The sequence below is a fragment of the Lepisma saccharinum genome, unplaced genomic scaffold, assembly GCF_977018435.1.
Source record: "Lepisma saccharinum unplaced genomic scaffold, izLepSacc3.1 HAP1_SCAFFOLD_989, whole genome shotgun sequence".
NCBI lineage: Eukaryota > Metazoa > Arthropoda > Insecta > Zygentoma > Lepismatidae > Lepisma > Lepisma saccharinum.
Window position 1 is genome coordinate 39,872 of NW_028143640.1, and position 19,314 is coordinate 59,185.

A 19,314-nucleotide genomic window follows, 5' to 3' on the forward strand; every position below is an offset into this window, starting at 1 on the left:
ACATTTTTACGACTGATATTGTGTTTTTCTTTTCCTCCTCCTGGTGGAGTAATGTGTCTCTCGTATGTCACATGACATGATTCGTTATATATATATAACATATAATTAACATATTAATTTAATTACAACTGTATATATATATATATATATATATATATATATATATATGCTAAAAGGCTAAGAACAAGTAAAGACAGTGAGATTGGAACCTCTACCTTAGCGGCATATTGAAATTGGACAAGGGCGTATTTAGGAAAGAGGGTTCCGAACACACCCTCCCCCCTCGAAAGACACCAAGCACTAAAATAAAATAATGAAAATGTACTTTCAGCATAATACTGGACTCGAATGTACTACGTTATTATTATATATATTACTATTATTACTATATTGGATCATAGTACCAAAAAATATTTATGCACTCTATTACTTCTGATATATGCACAAAATATTAATCAGGAACTTTTCGTGAACTGGATCTAACTGGATTATTATTCGATAAATATTCAATTCATTATCTATTTGACATTAATTTTCTTGCTTTTATACAAATTTTGGAGATCTTCAGTACACGCAAGTTAGATAATAAATATATGATATTATATCTTTTTACGTATTCATGTAATAATAAAAATCCAATATTATTAAATTTAAATATTTAATTAGTATTTAATTTAATTACAACTTAGTTATATTAATTTAAAGATTTACATTATTGTTGCTATTATTATTATCATTGAGACGGTTGGTTCAGATCCCCCTCCGAAAAAAATTCTAGATACATGCCTGAACGTGGACTACCTGTTGAGGCAGCATATACGAATACGAATATGTTTGTCCTCTTCAACGCGTTGCCCTGGGGGGGGGGGGTTGGCAGAGGGTACGCCTAATCAGTGGCGAGCGTGTTGCGTGGTAGACTCTCGTCTCTGTGTTCGATTCGATTTTGGTTATTTAGCGTCGCGTTTTGCAACTATTGGCTAATCGCGAAGATGAAGTTACGTGATGATATGATAAAATTGTTGAATGGAGACTGCCAAAGAACACGCCCAGGCCGGGATTTGAACTCTGGTGTCGTAGCGCGCTTTGCTGATCGCTGCGCCACAGAGTACGGCGCGCTAAATTACAAAAAAAAATTACTAATTCTTGGTGTCGTTTTTTACTCGTATTTCTCGCGACGGTGAATAATGAAATATTTTATTTGCTTATTTAGCTCTTGTTTCAGATACACACTTGCTTGTTAAACTTGTTTTTTTTAAAGTCCACTTCATGCACAAAGGCTAACCGTGAATGTGTCTGCAGTTTAAAGTGGGATCAGAACCACTATATGCTTTACAGGGCGAACACGTTAGTTTAACAGACACCCATCACAAAAGACAAACCACAGTGAAAACGGCAATTCGTCGATATGCACAAAACAATTATTTATGCACTCATACATACCTAAATATATGTAAATACATATGCAATTACCAGGCTTATCACAGCACACTACGATCCCAGGAGGCCCGGCTTCGATCCCCGACCTGAGCATGGATGTTATTTCTGAGTGTCTGTACATTGAGTTAATCACTCATCTTCACGATTAGCCAAAAAAGTGGCAGAAAAGCGAAGAGTAAACAACATCAACCATCATATCCACACACAAATTTATACAGGGTGTCCCACGAACGGCGCAACTGGGAATTAAGAGTGGCGTTACTTGTAACCGAAACCTGTACATACATAAGTCATACACCAAATGTTAGCCCTGTCCAAGTAGATATTTTTAAACATAGAAACAACAAACGGGGTGCAGTGTTGTTCATGCAGTGTTGCCAAATGTAAGTGAAAGTGTAAATTTATTTTTCCACAAAGCATGGGAAATTGCATGTCAAACATTCGTACGGAAATTTGGACGTCAATTTCCACCTTGGGTAGGTGGACTATTTCGCATGGTTGCCAGGAGTAGGTAAATAACACTATTTTCACCATAATTTTCACTTTCTTTTTTTCCTGTTTCGAGTATTTCCATGTCATAGACCATCACTAAACATACCTTTTGTTGCCTTCAAACATCAACAGTGTTGCCACTGTACCTCATATTTTTTTTAAAACACACATTTGGACCGGTACGCCTTTACGAGGCATTTCAGGATTGGCTATACGCGAGAACGATCGGTTTTCTTCTCTGAACTATAGATGGCGAAATAGTCCACCTACCCAAGGTGGAAATTGACGTCCAAATTTACGTACGAATGTTTGACATGCAATTTTCCATGCTTTGTGGAAAAATAAATTTACACTTTCACTTACATTTGGCAACACTGCATGAACAACACTGCACCCCGTTTGTTGTTTCTATGTTTAAAAATATCTACTTGGACAGGGCTAACATTTGGTGTATGACTTATGTATGTACAGGTTTCAGTTACAAGTAACGCCACTCTTAATTCCCAGTTGCGCCGTTCGTGGGACACCCTGTAGTATATATTTCGAGAACTAGACGAGCATTTACAATCCCTCCACACTCTTTAACTGCGGTGGAGCTACAAAAGTATTTCGCCTCTTCGCTTCCTGTAGCGCTTGTCGTTTCCTCATTCCCTAACGGAGCAGCGAAAGGGTTCAATTAGATCGAGTGAACGGGAAAGCAACACGAGTGAGTTGTAAAAGTAAGGGAAGCAAAGTAATAATTACTATCAGAGCAAAAGTTAAAATGGGATTAGCAACAGTTCATAAACGATCAAGCGCATTGTTGGCTCTGAATATAAAGGAGAACACGTTGCCCGGTAATTAGACCTGCGAATACAAGTTTTTGGACATAGACGTGCGATAAACGCTACGAAGAAAAAACGGTGCAAAAGTGAGTAGATAGCGCTATGGATCTTGTTTCGCAGATCTTTCGTGATTTGATGTCCGTCAGGACCAGGCTGCAAATTCTCAGTCGACAGACTACAAGCGCATTTAATCCCCCAATTCGGAGAAAACTGCTTGCGGGACTTTGCTATGATGTACATAAACATATAAGTCAAGCAGAAAACTACTTAAGAAAATTTCTAAATTTGGACGAGTGTTACTCGCATCATGCATATCGCATACAAACAACCCAGTTCTTCACAGTGTGGACTTTTGAGGATCGTCTTTACAGCTCTTCTGTCATCTATCGACTCCTGTCTTATCAATCATCTTCGGTTCTGAGATACGCTTCTTTAATTCAGACGGACGGCCAACCTCGAGTAATCTTTTCTGTCAGCATTAGAGAAATTTATAAGATGACTGACGAAACGCTACGAGTTAGAGCTTTCGACGTGCTAGTTCATGGTTTTCACAAGATTGTTGAATGTTCAGTGATAAGGAGTGATATGAAAACCAAAAAGGAAGCTGCTGTTCTCTCCCAAGACGAGCACTTCAAAATTACGGAGACGATTGAAACCAACAAGGATCCAATCTTCCTTACCATTGAGAACAATGAAAACATTAAGAAGAGAACGAACATTGCTTTAACAGAAGACGATATTCTACTAGTTAATGCAGAAGATAGGCATCGGGACCCCAACTCACATTCGCACCCGATACGTGGCCAAGAGATAGATTTGCCTGAGGGAGAAGCCCTGGTCGTCACTCTTTCTCCTGCATGGGGGGTGAAAGATAATGAATCGCTAGGTGCATACATTGTAAATGACGAGCGTAGATATGGCATCGCTGCTAGGGCACCGAGCACTTCGCAGTCGCTCAGAAAGGCCACCGACCAGAATGAGTGCACTGGAAAAGAAGAGAGCGTCAAAGGGTCACGCAGCCACTTGCCGCAGAGAGATTTTAAACTAAACCGTGATTTGCCGATAAAACCCCTGGAAATGAACTATATTATAGATTGTGCAGCACCCTGTGCTTGCTGCGACAGATATTTTGAAGGGAAAGCGAGGAGAACAATACAGGAAGCAACGAGTATTCCTCAGAAGGAAGAACTTGACAAGATGGCAGAGGCCGTGACTTGTCAGCTGGCAGAAGACCGTGGCAGAAGACCCACGGATCATGACGAGAGGGAACCGACATCTGAGTATTCTTCTAGCTACGTACACGAAAGCGGTGACATTTACTGCGAACTCTTGTCCCACGGCGTACAGTTTCCTTACAATGCAAGAGAACTTGAAAACATGGCCGAGGCCGTGACACATCAGCTGACGGAAGACCGCGCAGGTCCACGCACGAATCATGGAGATGCTCTGTCTGCCGATGTGAAACCACCTGGAGAAGCCAGCACATCGAAGGAAGGAAGCACTGCTAGGAACGTCTACAGAAGAGGCGACGACTACAGTAGAATTTCTTCCAACGGCGTGCAGGTCGCTGGAAAGGAAAAACATCATGAGAGGATTTATGAGGCCACTACACGTCAACTGCCAGAAGATCGTAAGGAATCGACCACGAATAATGAAGACGCTCTGTCTGCCGATGTGAAACCACCTGGAGAAGCCAGCACATCGAAGGAAGGAAGCACTGCTAGGAACGTCTACAGAAGAGGCGACGACTACAGTAGAATTTCTTCCAACGGCGTGCAGGTCGCTGGAAAGGATAAACGACATCATGAGAGGATTTATGAGGCCAGGACACGTCAAATGGCAGAAGATCGTGAGGAATCGACCACGAATCGTGAAGGCGCTCTGGCAGTTGATGCGATCTCGCCCACAGACACTCAAGATTCGGGGGACGATGCAACTCAACACGAAACTACTAAAATGGATCGCTTTGATGGAATTAAGGTTAAAGTAGAGGAAACAACGCCCTCGCAGCTTGCAGATGAAGATTCGCGCTCTCGACGGGGCGAAAAGTTCATCAGAACTTACGTTAGTGCTGAGTGGGAGGACACGATGGTGATGGTTAACTGCGCTGTTCAAGCAAAAAAATCCTCTTCAATGAAGAGCTTGAAAGGGAAATTTTTGAAGAAAAGCGCGTTAACCGTCTTCCAGAAGGAGGTTGCCAGCTTGGAAGCAGCATTAGTATGGAGGTGCGAGGAGCTGCAATCGAAACAGGAGGAAGAGCTGCAATACTTCCTGCTCTCCAAAAAGAACAACAGAGCACATTACACATTGAAATTCGCTACGTTCCAATGCAAGACTGTAAAACTGTTCAGGAGGAATCTAATGAACCATATAGAACGAGAGTTCAGGAGGATTCAGGAAGAGAGAAGTTTCTACGAGATGGTTGAGAAGAAAAAGGAGAAGCCCCTTATGCCTTGCTACTATTGCATTCAGTGTCGGCGGGGCTCCGTGGGAAGTCCACCACGAGAAGAGCGAACCCCCCCGGCACCTGAGATTTTAACTTTCGCAGGGAAGAGAGGGCAAATGATAGTTGTCCATACCGAAAACCAGAAGAAGAGAAAGGCAAACGGCGACAAAGAAGCTGAAAAGAGCGAAGATAGTCCCGTATCCATAGTTTATAACAGTGAATGGAAGCGTGCGGAGGAAGAACTTAGTCAGTTCGTGGACTCCCAGAAGTCCTCACTGCAGAAAAAGCTGTTTTCTACAAGTGCGCCATCTAGATTTGACAAAAAGATCCAGGATTTGGAAGCAAGCCTTAAACGAAAGCTTTCGGACGAACAGATGGCTTCCGAAAACAGACTCAAATATTATTTTGAACAACCCAAGCGACTCGACCACGAACATGCTGTGCGGTTCATGAAAAGCCATTGCCTGTCAATTAAGGAAACGAAAAAGAATCTGATTGAAGAGCTGAAGTTGGATTTTAGAATCCTTGAGAAGGAGATGGAGTTCTATAAGGTCAAGACAGGGTGCTGGAGAAGATGGTCATGTTTCTGCCGCAGGAATTTCTGCTTGTCGAGTGAAAGTGACTTGTGAACATATAATTGCACGGATTCCGATGCAGTGATATTGTTATTTCTGAGGTAGATAGATAAAGAAGCATTCCAAATTGAGATTCAAATCCGTCTGTAATTATAAGCAAATAAAGAAAAATCTTTGTTATGTGTTATCATATGAAGGGTGTTGTTCTAATGCTACAATTATATCTTGAAAAGGATAATCATGAATTTTACGACTTTGGCACTAATGTCCACTTTAGTTTTAGTTTTCGTTAATACACCATGTAGCTATATTATTATTAAAAGAGTTTTTATAAACTATTTAACAAATATAATTTTAAAATTAAACGTGCCCCATAAAATGTTTTAGTTTTCGGCACATTTTAAGAATTTCGCAGAAATTTATCTATTTTGCATTAATTCTTCTCCCTGCCTGTTTCTAAACAACGTAACTGGGCGTACACTTGACTGTTTCGTTGACATTTTTTCTCAATTCTGGAAATATTACACTGCGGAAAACTAAGTTAGAAGTTTAAGTCCGCTTTATGCACTGGTAGGCAAATCGGCGCTGGACCTATAATTTAAAGTGAGACCCGAACAACTATATGCCGTTGGGGGTATCGAACTCGGGGGGTCTTTGTTTACCACTACGGAATCGAAGAGGCCCTCGAGAAAGAAAACGAATTAAAGTGAAGAAGGTTTGGCCGGCAATATTTCCATTCAATCCGAACAGTTTTCTGATTTTTTCTTTGGGGGGGGGGGGGCAGGGGGCTTATAGTGACTTCAATTTCTGGATTCAAATATAAAAAGGAAATGCATATATTTGGAAGGAAATGTATTTTTTTAATGGATGAATCTCTGGTACAAGATTGTGAAGAAGGAGATGAAGTTCTGCAAAGAAAGAAAACGATGCTGGATCATCGTTCTGCCGCCGCCATTTTTGTCTTTGGTAGTGGGCGGTTGTTTACGTGATGTTTAGTGGACTATGTCTTGTGTCATGAAGACGGTCATCCAGAGATTGAAAGGAAGAGGAAAAGAAGAGAATTAAGATAAGAAGCAGAGGTAGAAGACGACGGAAATGAAACAGCGAATACCAAGAACGAAATTATGCTAAATCAGAGTTTGGAACTATCATCATACTCAATTTCCTTTCTTTAGAAATTAATCCCATGTTATGTACACTATGTAGCCAAAAGTCACCGGACACCCAAGTGAACGTGACGGTCAGGCCAAGGCAAATATATTAAATTCCTGATGGGACAAGTATCATGGCTGGGGAACGGATTTTAAGGTGCAGGCAGCACCTTTCCAAAATTATAGCTGCTTTCATAACGATCGTTTGAGATATGTATTAAGTAAAGTGAACACACTCTGTTGCATCTTTTCGTTATATTACCTTTTTTATCCACTTTGTACCCCCTCTTTTTTGTTTCAGCACATTTTTCCTACTCTTTTTTCATGTTTTGTTAAAAAATATTGGACAGAAAAAAAAATTCACTCTTTTTGAGCAGCTATATAAAATCCTATAGTCTCATTTTGTAGAGTGGAACGAGAGCTATAAAATAGTACAATATAATCATTGCAGACCCAATAGTTCTTAAGATAATGTAGCAAAACCCGCGAGAGAAAACACAAACTTCAACGTAACCTATTCGGCAGAACCACCGTTCTCTATGCGGTCCGCGCGCATTATATACAGAAGGCGGGTGCTAATTAATCCCCCATCAAAATACGCCGAATTGCAAAATCAAAATAAATTAGGAACCAAAGACCCATTGTAAATTCATATACCTTTCTTGAAATTTCCTTGTACTTTCTTTGGAAGAACCAAATCCTTCACTTCCTTCATACCAGCCGAGGGAGACAACCCCCACCCCCAACGAACTGCCGGTAAGCTCAGGCTCTAAGGAGGCAAATTAAACCCTTTCGAGGACAACACCTCAAAACTTCAAGCTCCAGCCAAGTAAACAGGAGCAAAAACCTCTTCCCTACCCTAGAAACTCAGCTGTTGCAGTTGCAGCAGGAATAAGCATATCCCAAAAACGAAAGCAACAAAATTTTCCACTCCTACCTACACTCAGAGAACTAAATGCGTCATATAGATTGATGTACCAGAATGCATCGATTGATGCACTAAAGTGTGTTTTGTAGCTTCTTCAAGGAATCAGATTCACATTTGATGCATTGTGGTGCATTTTTGCATATCGTGAAAGAAACACCAAAGTGCATCATTTGATTCAAGTGAGGATTTCTTTCAGTCAAGATGCACTTTAATGCATCAGCTGATGCGTTTTGATGCTTCATGTAGCTCAGACGAAACGTTTAAGTGCATCATCCAAGAAGATGCAGGAAGGTGCATCAAGGAACATCAACTGATGCATTAAAGTACATCTCGACTGAAAAAAAACCCCTCACTTGAATCAAATGGTGCACTTTGGTGTTTCTTTCACGACATACAAAAATACACCCAAATGCATCAAATATGAATATGATTCTTTGAAGAAGCTACAAAACATACTTTACTGCATCAATCGATGCATTCTGGTGCATCAATCGATATGATGCATTTAGTTCTCTGATTGTAGCAGCACCCTTCAAAAGAAAAGCCAAGTTCCGCGGGACGTTACTTACACCAGTAAGAATGATGATGATGATGAAGACAGTATGGAATAAAGGCATTTTATCAGCACATTCTTGAAAACATTTTCAGAAACATTTTTTTTCCTTTCTCGACCATAATTTGCACCTTAAAATCCTTTCCCGAATCATGACACATTCATGCCTGATCATGGTTCAAACCTGGGGTCTCTGGCTTGTTAGCGTGATGCTCAGACCACTCAGCCACGGTGGCCGTCAACAGTGTTTCCCATTGTTGCATACGCAAATATAATACAACTCGGCGCGAATGAAATTAACGTAACGCGATCCTTCAAGAAGAAATTAAGAAACGAGCAGCGTCGTAGAATATCTCGTCTCATTCCGAGATTAAGCTCATTGAAACTGCGTGGTAATTTCACGGAATTATGTCTCTCTACCCCTTGATAATGCCGCACCGTTTCCAACTAATTGGTTAAACGCTAAACCGTCTCATGTTTGCTTGTTCTGTGCTTTTGTCTCCAGTCATTCGGCTTGTTAGTCACGGTGAATGGAAGGGCTAAAAAGAACCAACGGTTGATGGAACTCATGAAAGGACACCCACACAGAACACTCTTACTCATGTCAGGTTTCACATTTCAAAAAGTATGTGCAAATTAAAAGTACGGGGTACAATATCACACAAGGTTCCCGTTTGTTGTACTTCTATCGAAATGTTCTCGAAGATTGAATGGATGTCCCTTTTGTAATGTACCTAACTATCAACCCTACTTACACGTAGTACTCCTTGGACTGCCTTTTTCAGACGACCGAGGCTTTGCTGCCCAGACCTACAGCCAATATAACCCGCTGTATGAATTGCATGGTGTCATCATATGTGCCTGTGTATGTCCCTTCATCCATCTCATTGCAACGTCGCGTTAACCAAAATTGGCAGAAAGGCGACGTAAAATAACATAATCCAATCAATAGAAAATTGAACAGAGCCTCTGATGCTTGAATTGTTCTGTACTGAACGTACAGTATATCAAAATGGGATCTGAACCACTGTGTCATGTGACTCCACCGGGTATCGAACCCGGGATCCGAATGCGACGACGCTACCACTACGCCATCAGGGAGGCCCAGAGCCTCTGATGTATTCTCGGTTATGCCTCCCCCCTCTCCCCGCTTGTGCCAGTTGAGAACAGCACATTAAGTCGATTATTAATCTCGATATACATTGTACTCGTATAAATACTACCTTCAAATACAACAAATGTGTTTTAACTGATGTTAAACTTGTTTTCATTAATCAGTACCCTGTTTTGTACCTATTTTTGTTCGATTGGTTGATTTATTGAGTTGTTGTTTTAAGTCCACTTTATGCTCAGTAAGGCTAATCGGGACTGGACCTATAGTTTAAAAAAAGATCAGAACCTATGTGCCTCCACCGGGACTCGAACCCGGGACCGCTTGATTACAAGGCGACGACGCTACCACTGCGCCATCGGGGATACCGATGTGTGTGCGGTTAAATGAACATGTTCGTAGAGTACTTTAAAAGCAACGCTTCCATAAGCGTCTATGTAAAATGCTATATTCATCCGACCCTAAGACACGTAAATTCCTTGATTTTAGTTATTTTACTTTGCTTTTCTACCACTTTTGTTAATCGTAACGATGACTGATGAACTATGATATGGATGAAGGGACAAATGCGTGCCTTAAACAGGATTCCAACTTTTGACCCCTTTCTTCGTAGCTCTGTGCCTTTAATATAGGGATGAAGCATCGTTGTATTCAATTGGACTAAGCAAAATTACCTACGATCCTGCAGGGTATGCAACCCGCAAATCGTAACGTGCTTGTTGGTTGCACCAGTGACAGGATATGAACGATGAAGGGAGAGAGATAGCAATCCCTGTCCCTTCAGGAGTTAAAATTTTGTAGCAAGTTGAATCGCAATCATTTGTATCAAATTATTTAAACGTTATACAGGGTGTTTCTAAAGGTTGTTTACAACGCTTGGGGGGGTGATTCCTCACACGAAAACAAGCAAGAAGTGTGAGTAACATTTTTACGACTGAGGCTTCGTTTCCGATATAGGAGCCTCGCAAAAGGTGACAAAGTGAACGTCACACTTAACTAGGACGAATACTATCACAGATAGAGAGGCGGTTCCAAGGGAATCATAAAGGAATCGTATGTGCTCAGTCCGGAAGTCACTATGAAGAGTTCACTGCATGCATGCGCAATGGAGTCCTCAAAGGAATTGGGGATTTCCAGCAAGAACAATGCATGGAAAGGGTATGTAACGCAGCAAGAAGGACCGTGACAATGAGAAATGCGTTAAAGACAACACATTCCGACCTCAAACATCAAAACATGAGCACGGAACACAAAATCCGAAAAGTTGAGCACGGTTGCATACCCCAGTTACACGCGAGGAATGAACGAATCATGTCATGTGACATACGAGAGACACATTACTCCACCAGGAGGAGGAAAAGAAAAACACAATATCAGATGATTGCGACAACGTGTATTTTTACACGCGACAACTACGTAATACCCCCTCCCCACACGCACAACAAACAACAAATGGTACAATGTCTTACGCACAGACACTGTACACCAACTGATGATGTCACTTTCACCACACAAAGGGGGTGGGGAGCAATACCAAGAGTGTTCTCACTGGGATTTGCCGAGGGCGATAATCACAGCCGGTTTTCAAAATGTCTGTCGTTCACTTCTACGCAGAGATGACAGCGACGAATCAAGGATTGTCGAGTACGAGCAAACAAGCCAGGTGCATCTGCTACCGTCGCGGCGGCGACGTTGATGAGAGCAACGAGATCCTCAGCTGATGTGACAGGTGTGTCGTATACGAGGGTTTTCATTTCTCCCCAGAAGAAAAATCGAGAGGGTTGAGATCTGGTGACCTCGGTGGGCAAGGCACAGGCTCATTCCTACCAATGAACCTATTGCGAAACACATCATGCAGGAAATGTACTACATTACGATCGAAATGAGCTGGTGCCCATCGTGTTGGTACCACATTTCTTGCCGCAGTGGCAAAGGTACGGTCTCCAACAGTTTCGGCAGAACCTCACTAAGAAATGCCTGATACGTGCGACCATTCAGGCGAACAGGGAGAATGTATGGTCCAATTAAATGATCATGTACTATCCCGCATCACACATTCACTGAAAACTTGTGCTGGTGATGGGCCACAAAAAGTGCATGTGGGTTGTCAAAGTCCCAGACATGACTGTTTCTACTAATGAAGACATCCATCCCGGTGAAAATGGCTTCATCTGTCCACAATACCTTTGCCCCGAAGTGAGGGTTTGTGTCCAGCTTATGCACGAGGTAACAGTTCTTGTACTTTCTGCAGTTTAAAAGGGTGCATTCCTTCCTCTGACAACACTCGCCAAACATTCACATGAGACGTGTCTCGTGCCCGAGCGAGTGCCAGAATGTTCTGCTACCGCTGTTAACACATCTTCTGCAAACTGACGTGTGCGTACACTTCGGGGTCTTCCAACTTCTTGTCACGGTGGTAACACTGACCCTGTTTCACGCAGTCGACTGCCCACTACCTGAAAGAAGGCGTGAGACGGTAAACGTCTATGTGGAAAGCGTTCTCCATAAAGACGCCTCGCCTCACGGCTATTACCACGTGCCTCCCCATACATAAGATGCATGTCTGCTAGCTGCTGGGTCGTATACGCAGCAATCTGCGTAATATGGAGCTGGAACTACAAAGTATCGTTTTTGTTTAACACTACACACTGCACAAATTGGCCGTATCACCGTACGAACATCACAGACCAATTGTTGCGATATTTGACTTGCCCACCCCACCACGTCAACTTCTTTCAATACAACATACTAGTACTTTTCAATGCGTATGACAACCTAGAGCGAACTGCTGATCATATCCCAGCACCTGCAACACGTCTGGGACGACTGAAAGTGACATCTTCAGTTGGTGTACAGTGTCTGTGCGTAAGACATTGTACCGTTTGTTGTGCGTGTGGGGAAGGGGTATTACGTAGTTGTCGCGTGTAAAAATACACGTTGTCGCAATCATCTGATATTGTGTTTTTCTTTTCCTCCTCCTGGTGGAGTAATGTGTCTCTCGTATGTCACATGACATGATTCGTTCATTCCTCGCGTGTAACTGGGGTATGCAACCGTGCTCAACTTTTCGGATTTTGTGTTCCGTGCTCATGTTTTGATGTTTGAGGTCGGAATGTGTTGTCTTTAACGCATTTCTCATTGTCACGGTCCTTCTTGCTGCGTTACATACCCTTTCCATGCATTGTTCTTGCTGGAAATCCCCAATTCCTTTGAGGACTCCATTGCGCATGCGTGCAGTGAACTCTTCATAGTGACTTCCGGACTGAGCACATACGATTCCTTTATGATTCCCTTGGAACCACCTCTCTATCTGTGATAGTATTCGTCCCAGTTAAGTGTGACGTTCACTTTGTCACCTTTTGCGAGGCTCCTATATCGGAAACGAAGCCTCAGTCGTAAAAATGTTACTCACACTTTTTGCTTGTTTTCGTGTGAGGAATCACCTCCCAAGCGTTGTAAACGACCTTTAGAAACACCCTGTATATGAACTCTGAATATGTCAAGTGACAAATGTAAACTCAGCACCTTAAATATTTTAAATATAGTAGCCTATATACCATTTAATTGATTTGAATTAAAATTTTTGTATACATTGGAATCGCACAGACCATTTACATTGTTAATATATTTGAGTGGATGTGTGTGGGTGGTGAAGGGCGGTAATGCGTAAGGTTAAAACATTTGCTTATACCCTTGAATTTTTGGAAAGTAAAAAAGGTAAAGTGTTCCCCTGTGCATAGCACCACGCCATGAAGGCGTATAGGGGGTGTGGGGGTAACGCCCCACACTTTCTTGATCCGGTCGTTAGTGGGGGTGATGTGATCAGCATCACGCCCCTGGCCGCCTTTACCCCCCAGGGTTTCCCCCAGGTACCCATGTTATTTTTGGAAAGTTTGCCTTGAAAATCGGAAATTATACTTGAATTTTACCATGGTCCTAGAATGGCCACCCTGAATGCCGATAAGTAGTGTTTGAAGTCGGAGTTCAGGAAAACACTACTCCACCCCCACCTCCCCGATGGCACAGTGGTGGCGTTGTCACCTTGTAATCAAGGGGTCCTGGTTTTGATACCTGGTGGAGGCACATGCTGGTTCCCACTTTAAACTGTAGGTTCAGTTCCGATTAGCCTTATGTGTATAAAGTGGCCTTAAAACACCAACTCAATCATTCAATCAATCAAAACTACCCAATCCCTATTACCACCAGCACAATTTAAGTATCACTCAACCTGTCTCACTTCCACCATGTTAACTAGTGTCCCACGAGACTTTGGTCTTTCTCGTCTCCCAAGAATGCCATCCCATCCTCTCACAAATATTCGCTTGTCCAGTTTCGTTGCCACAGAAACACCCCCCCCCACAGCTGTCCCCAAAATTCCCAAGCAAACAACCCCCCCCCCCCCACCTAACAATTTCCACTTCAATGCAAGGACATTCACAAATAAACAGTCATGCCCAGCCCAGGTCGAGAGTCAAACTTGGAGCATTTTGTTGTGAATAAGGTTAGTACCGAGAAGAGTCCGAGATGGGCTTGTAATAATCTAGACAACAGACCTTTGCAAATTGAGGAGAGACTGAGACTTAGTGTTCGAGATTCAAGATCTCCTTCGAGACTTTGGTACAATATTGATAAAAAATAATGTAAACGGATTTTACTTTACTTCCTCAGATGAGTTATGAATTTTGTGAATAATAATTCCATCAGTTCATTTGTAATAATTCTGATTGGCGGTTTGATTTGCATATACAGGGTGTCATTTTAATGGCGCCCACGGACCACGGAAACGTATAGAGGACATCAAAACAAACAAATTTTCTCAGTAACATTTTTCTCGTTGGTGCGTCGTTTCGGCGCTACGGTCGTTCAAAAAAGACCGTTTTGCCACCTGAATGCTGGCAACCACACACAACATTTGATTGCATTTGTGACGTCATATCCCGTCGTGAAGCGATGCGTTCCAGGGTTGCCAGGAACACACATATTCTGTGAAAAATGACATAGCTACAATCAGCCACATTATGTACCGTAAAACAAAACGAGAAAGCACGTTCTGTAACCTAACAGGAAGTAAACGAACGATACGAAAAATGGTAGAAAGAAAATATAATTCAAGTGGAAGTGGTTATATCGAATTTTGTCTCAGCTTGCATGTCAAATATTTGCAAATCTAGTTACCAAGTTGGCATCTACATTTTAGTCTATCCACTTCGTTCTTCTGATACTAGTTGTCTGTGACACACTGAACAGATGGCAAAATAGAAATGAAAGAACTCAAAATTCCAAAGGTAAGCAACACATAATATAACGTATATTCAGGGCATTATGAGGCAAGTGGCAAAAATGGTTGAAAATACAGGGATATAAGTAGTAGTAATACAAGCTCTCCGACGACTGTGTTTATCTATGCACCGGATACACATGTAATAGTTTGCAACTGTGAAGAGGGCAGTATATTCGTTACTGATTCATCATTACGTTGTTACTGTGATTGTACATGTTTTAGCCGTAATGTAACAATGTGAACCTCGAATACGTCCGTTATCAGCACAAAAGTACCACAAGGCATCTGCATACAAACCTTTAGATATCAACCTTGCAACGAGATTTGCAAATATTTGACATGTAGCTGGGCGTAAACAGCCACATGTGAGCTGTAAGTCAAATAAAATTAATTGTTCTGGATATTTGGCATGTAGACTGAGACAAAATCCGATATTGATACTTCATTTTGAATACTTTTTTACCATTTCTCATATCGTTGGTTCACTTCCCCCTTCCCCTGAGATGACTGCTGATCTTGGCTGATAGGCTATGATGCTCGATCTTCTGGACGCGTTTCTCGCTTCGTTTTACAGCTAATAATGTGGTTGGTAGTTTGTCATTTTTCACAAAATTTGTGTGTTCCTTGCAACCCTGCCGTGCGCTGTTTCGCTGCAGGAAATGACGTCACAGATACGATCAAATGTTGTGTTGGGTTGCCAGCATCCAGGCGGCAAAACGGTCTTTTTTGAACGGTTGTAGCGTTGAATCGATGCAACAACGAGAAAAATGTTACTGAGAAAAGTTGTTTGTTTTGATGTCCTCTATATGAATCTGTGGTCCGTGGGTGCCATTAAAATGACACCCTGTATAATCAGGATAATATTTTTTGAGGGCTTGTAGTATCGAATTGAGGCATCAAACAAAGTACATAATTAAGAAAAGTTGTTTGTCTTAATAACCACTATGTGCTGTGAAAGTTTGAACGGTGACCTTTGCAAATGTTCTTTATTCCATATTTTTTAAGACTCAAGACGAGGATGAGAATTGCCCTTCAAAACCAAGACAAGAAGGAGACAGATGTTTATAAATTGAGATGAGACAGTTAGAAATGAACTGCCATGTCTTGTCTCATCTCAATAGCATCCCTATTGGGAGCTTGTGAACCGACCAACCAACGTGCTTGGGTAATAAGATGAGGCAGCTATTTCGCAGTACAAAATTGAAAATATATACCATTTCAGTATGTAATATAATGTTATACACATTTTTTTTCCTTTTAATCATTATACATAAATTAAGTACTGAAATTTTCTGTGAAATCTTCTACATGATATTTTTTCTTATCTGCACAAAAATATTTGATCACAATTTATAATGACTGCACACACAGAAAGGAAACACCAACTGAAATTGCCTTATGGAAAATAAAGTAAAATAGACTTTATAAATAAAGTGGAGAATATGAAAAGTTGAATATCGTACTTTTCTCATTCCTAATTTGCACTACAGGTTATGGTAAATTTCGAAAAATTTAAACTTAAAATTTATTTTTGAAAATTTGTTCAGTAACCTATTTTAGAAGCAATATTTTTCGCATGACTTGATAAGAACCTCTTTCATTTGTCTTCCACAGTGGCATCAGAGTTATTTAATAGAAGAGTGATCATTTCAAAGCATAGCATTCCCTTCCACTATTGCTCCTCCTTCCATTGTTTCATTATTTAAATGTGCACAGTTCGTAAAACTGCTGCACACGTCTCTCCGTAGGTTACACAGTAAACTGAATGCTCCAAGAGCAGATGACAAATCAGCTGCGAATAGATGACATGTCAACATGGCGGATCATGTTTTGAGCACAATGCTAGCCTTGCAACTTTGGAAGTCTCGTTTTTATCTGAAATTAAATGCAGAGATGTGTGAGAACTTGCAGGAATCATTTTTCAATGGTGTGGGACATTAGTGTCTGGCAAAAAGGAAATCTTGTTCTAGAATTAGCTTTTCTTGCTCTTTTCCTACCCCCCCCCCCCCTTTTAGGTGTTTCTTTATGGTACTCCAGTCAACTGTTGCCAAAAAAAATGATTGATGAGAGTGTATAATCCTTAATATCTTTAATTTAGGTCCAAGTGGATTTGAATTTCTCTGTCAAGAAACTTAAATTGGTTGAACTTCAATAAGCTTACTACTTCAGTATATTTTCTTATCTTCCAGGAGTAAATAGAAAATGTACAACAGCAGCAGCAAGTTCATTGGAAGCTGTGCAAGAGAATGCTGAACAAAAAGATCCACAAGTGGATTCGAAGAATCCAGAAGTTCGTAAAAGTGTAGCTCCTGCAGAGTATCGTTTTGTATATCCAGAATTTTTGCCAGATCCAAAAATGGAGTGGAGAAACCATATTAGGGAGAAACTGGAGAGGTTTGACATGTTGAAACGTAGGACCAACATTGACATTCCAGAGTTTTATGTTGGTGAGTAATCAGTCAATTTACAGGTAAATTATTAAATCTTCAAAAATCTAAGATAAGAAACAAAAAGATGTGTTCACTTTTAACATGGCAACATTTTGGCACATAACAAATTGACTGCCTGGACAAATTAAAATTTGACAGGTTTAAGTGGTGCAAAGGCATTTGCATGTGGTAGAAATTGTATTTAGCATTGATGAGTGCACTATTTTCAAAATTGATGTTGTCCTTGAAAAAAGAGGAGTTCCAAGTTTTGATTCTTAGTTGGGAAAAAATCCTTGCAACCCTCCACTGGCATAGCCATTGCATGTGCTTATCCCTTCACTATAATGCTTGAAAGTTAAAATTCAGTTCAGAGAAAAAAATAAAGTTTTGAAGACAGTTGTTGTACTTCACTGCAAATTCTCAAATTCTACCTTAGATGGCAGTTAGCAATTTCATAAATGTGCATTTCAAATATAAGTGCATGGGTTAATGTTTTTGTCAGGTCAAATGTTAATATAAACATTATAAATATTCCATCTTAATGTTTTTGTTTTTTCAGGTAGTATTATGTCTGTGACAACTTCTGACCCTCATGCACAGGGAAAACAAAATAAGTTTGTCGGAATATGCATACAACGTGAAGGATGTGGCCTACGTGCATGGTTTATCTTGCGGAATGTTGTCGATCATCAGGGTAAAGTTTGTTTATATATATAAATAAAGAGTGAAAATAAATAACTTGGATTCGAGACAACCAGTAATTGATAACAGCCATGTAGGACATTTAATAATTATTGTATATTTTTTAAGGTGGGAAGTGATTGATAGGTGTCATCAACTATGAATTACATTAAATTTGAAAAAGAATACTTGAGAAATTTTGAGTAATGCAGCTGGAAAAAATATTCATTCTCTGGCAATGAGCCAATAAAAGTTATTTTTGTAGACAGAAAAATCTTGCATATTGCTGCAAGTTAGAAATATTACATAGTGTTGCGCACACACACACAAATAAATGTAATGCAATGTCAAGATGATGTCACTTGATTAAAGATATAATTAATTGAAAGTATTAAAATGTTAGCTCCAAAAAAACAAAATAGATATTTAGAAAAGCTCACAAGGGTGCAAGACCTGCATGCTTGTGTACCATCTCATAATTTAAACCTAGCTGAATTATCTGCTCTCCCACGCTCAATCCTCTTGGATGTCAATATCTTTCCCCCTAATTCTTCCTATCAATTCTTGCATAAGCTTGCTTGTGGGTTCAAATAATTTCTTGGGCATGAGTTAGAAAGTAATAGCAAAAAAATCGTAATGCACACTAACACGAAACATTTGCAAAATAACCATTGTTGATGACGATGTACAGTTGGTGATTGCTTGTCCAACATGTTGCAGTCTGCAATAAAAGTTATAAGTATTATTAATGTGCTTGTAATGTATATTTTTGAATGCTGATATATATATAACCCTTTCCCCTCTTCCCGAAACCACCCACCCAACCATGCAGTAAACACTGGTGAAAGTAACTTTGTTTTCTATCTACTGTTTCTGGTAACACTGACTGTAGTGATGCTGCCATCAGTATTCTGTGCCTCTACTATTCGTAACCACAATCTCTTTCTTCTCCGTTGAAAATGCAACCTGGGTCGCGAAATATCAAGCTTTTTATTTTTGTGTGGAAAGTGTTTACTGTCTCCTTCTTCATTTGTGTTTATCCGCCCTTCTGGCACCTTTTCTCATCCTATTCCTGTGTGTGTGTGTGTGTGTGTGTGTGTGTGTGTATGTATGTATGTATGTGTATATATATATATATATATATATATATATATATATATATATATATATATATAAAATCAAATAAGGTAAAAGGAAACACTCACCATACAGTAGGAAAATTCAAAATTTTCGTTAATTTATAGCATCATCGGTGTGAGAAGAAACAGAAGACGGAACCGGAAGTTGGGGTCCTGCAGAGTTGCCAGGTCCCCATTGAAGAAGAAGCGGTGCGTAGAACGAAAAAAACACTGTTTCGTCACCAGGCTCGTCGTAAACTGTGAGTGTGTAGGATGAGTTGGGAGGGC

At 40.6% G+C, this 19,314-nt stretch overlaps 1 protein-coding gene across 1 annotated transcript in view; it reads left to right on the forward strand.

Annotated features, from left to right (window-relative positions):
• LOC145983462 (large ribosomal subunit protein bL19m-like) overlaps positions 1–18,231 on the forward strand; it is a 29,610-nt gene extending 11,379 nt beyond the window's left edge. Inside the window, exons 2-3 of the mRNA XM_083116568.1 lie at positions 16,988–17,245; positions 17,787–18,231. Coding sequence (XP_082972694.1) covers positions 16,988–17,245; positions 17,787–17,944 — 416 coding nt within the window. The 3' untranslated portion in view covers positions 17,945–18,231. The remainder of the gene's footprint in view (positions 1–16,987; positions 17,246–17,786) is intronic.
• The last annotated feature ends 1,083 nt before the right edge of the window (positions 18,232–19,314 follow it).